The following is a 1,951-nucleotide window of genomic DNA, read 5'->3' on the forward strand; positions in this document are numbered from 1 at the left end:
CGCACGGTGCCGAAGTACACGTAGTACTGGTCGTTGGTGAAGAACAGGAGGCTGAGCCAGGAGTCGAAGGCGTAGATGGGCACGATGAAGAGCACGCGGACGATGTAGCGCTGCTCGTTGGGGCAGCTGTAGCAGCGCAGGTGCATGTAGATCTGGAGGCAGAGGGGCCTGTCAGCCAGAGACCCGACTGTTACGCGGCGCGCCTCCCACCCTTCTGCTCCGTGAGAGAGGAGCCCGGCCGAGGGGACGTCCCACTCTGCCACTTACTAGTTCTGACCAAGTTACTCAACCCTGAGCCTCAGCATCCTCCTCGGTAAAATGGGATGACGAAGCTTCCAGTGAGGCTGCTGTGAGCATAAAACCAAGGGGGTGGATGAAACTTACGGGGTGCATGTGGTGGCGCCAAGGCCGGCCTCACAGACACGAGGGCCATGACACCATACCCAAGACTGTCCGAATGACAGTCGAGGACTCTCCAGGTGTAACAAGCCCCCTGGGGACCTGCATGCACAGCCAGGTGTGTGTGGTGCAGTGGAGGCTTTCCGCATTTGTCCCCCAGCCCCCCCTCCGCTTTCCTCAACACCTGGTCCCTGGAGCGTGGAGCTAAAACACAGGCATCCAGGTGGGCGCCCACCTGCCCATCCCTTAACTAACTTAGGGTGTGGAGTGCAGGACAGCTGGGACCCTCCCTTCTGGAGGATGGAAGTGTTTCCTGGCTGAGTGGCTGCAGTGATGTCCTCATCCTGTCTCATTTTCCCATCTGGTAAACAGAGGCAGCTCTGCCTGCCTCACTGGGAAGATGGGAGGATGAAGGGCAGTTTTTAGAAAGCAGGGGAAAGAAATAAAGGCTACACACAACGCCAAGAACTGCTCTAACCACGATCGCCGGCCCCAGCAGCCCGCGTCTCGTCACAGCTCTCATGACTTCACACTTGGCCCAGCCCAGCCCTGGGCTTCGGAGGAAGAGAACAAAATATTCCCTGTCTGCTATGAGTCAACTGCCTTAGAAGCACTCAGGTTCTGGAAGGGATGGGGAACACAGGGTGGCGGGTGACGAGCTGACAGGGGACCCAAGTAGGCTCAGCCTCCCGTCTTCACTGGGCAATCTTCAAACCCCTCCTTCCTCGAGCAGCCAAGACACGTCTCAGCCTACACCAGCCTCCTCTGGGACCGTGGGCACAATGGGATGGGAGACTTGACTTCCATCCCAGCTCTGCCACCGACCTGTACGTGACTAACTTAGTCCCCTCCCGCCTCCCTCTCTGAGTCTCAATTTTCTCATCTGCAAAGGGGTCGCTGACATCCACGTGCTCCTGCACAGTTCCCAGGCTCCCTGCAGCTCGGGCTGGACATGTGACCCGCTCTGACCCATGGAAAGTGAGAAGCGACAAGTGTCTTTTCTGGATCTAGATGGCAGAATACCCAGAGTGCCTTCCTCACAGCGGTCAGATGGATGATGCCTGAAACTGTAAGAAGCTGGAGCCACAAAATGGAACCTGACCTGAGCTGGGCTGGGATGTGAGCAAGAAATTAACCTCTGAGTGACACCCAGATCTGGGTCTATTTACTATTGCAACGTCACCTGCTCCAGCCTAACACACACTACGTTGGACTGGAAAGCTCTCAGGATGCTTCTGGAAGGCCTTCGGGGGCTCCTGCCTGGCCTGGGTACCTGGTGGCAGGTGATGAGCAGGGCTGTCCAGACGAAGAAGCCGGAGATGGCCTGAGCGGCGGTTGTCATCAGGAACACAGGCTGCTCCATGGCCATGGGGCTGCCCTCGGGGGTCGCGGAGACACTGGGCGAGGCTGCCGCGGTCGTGGGCAACGCCGGATCTGGGGCCAGTGCGGCCCCCCTCACCGTCATGGTGCCCAGCAGCAGGGAGTTCCCGGGGGGAACCCTGGGCATGACCGGAGAGCTGGCCTGGAGAGGGGAAATCACAGTGTTAGCCTC

The 1,951-nt window shown here is 58.8% G+C and overlaps 1 protein-coding gene across 1 annotated transcript in view; it reads right to left on the reverse strand.

Annotated features, from left to right (window-relative positions):
• TMEM184B (transmembrane protein 184B) overlaps positions 1-1,951 on the reverse strand; it is a 42,748-nt gene that overhangs the window by 21,497 nt on the left and 19,300 nt on the right. The window contains exons 2-3 of the mRNA XM_011354451.2: positions 1,673-1,921; positions 3-152 (exon numbers count right to left, since the gene is read on the reverse strand). Of these exons, the coding sequence (XP_011352753.1) occupies positions 3-152; positions 1,673-1,906 (384 nt within the window). The 5' untranslated portion in view covers positions 1,907-1,921. The remainder of the gene's footprint in view (positions 1-2; positions 153-1,672; positions 1,922-1,951) is intronic.

The sequence above is a fragment of the Pteropus vampyrus genome, unplaced genomic scaffold, assembly GCF_000151845.1.
Source record: "Pteropus vampyrus isolate Shadow unplaced genomic scaffold, Pvam_2.0 Scaffold16, whole genome shotgun sequence".
In the NCBI taxonomy this organism is placed as follows: Eukaryota; Metazoa; Chordata; class Mammalia; order Chiroptera; family Pteropodidae; genus Pteropus; species Pteropus vampyrus.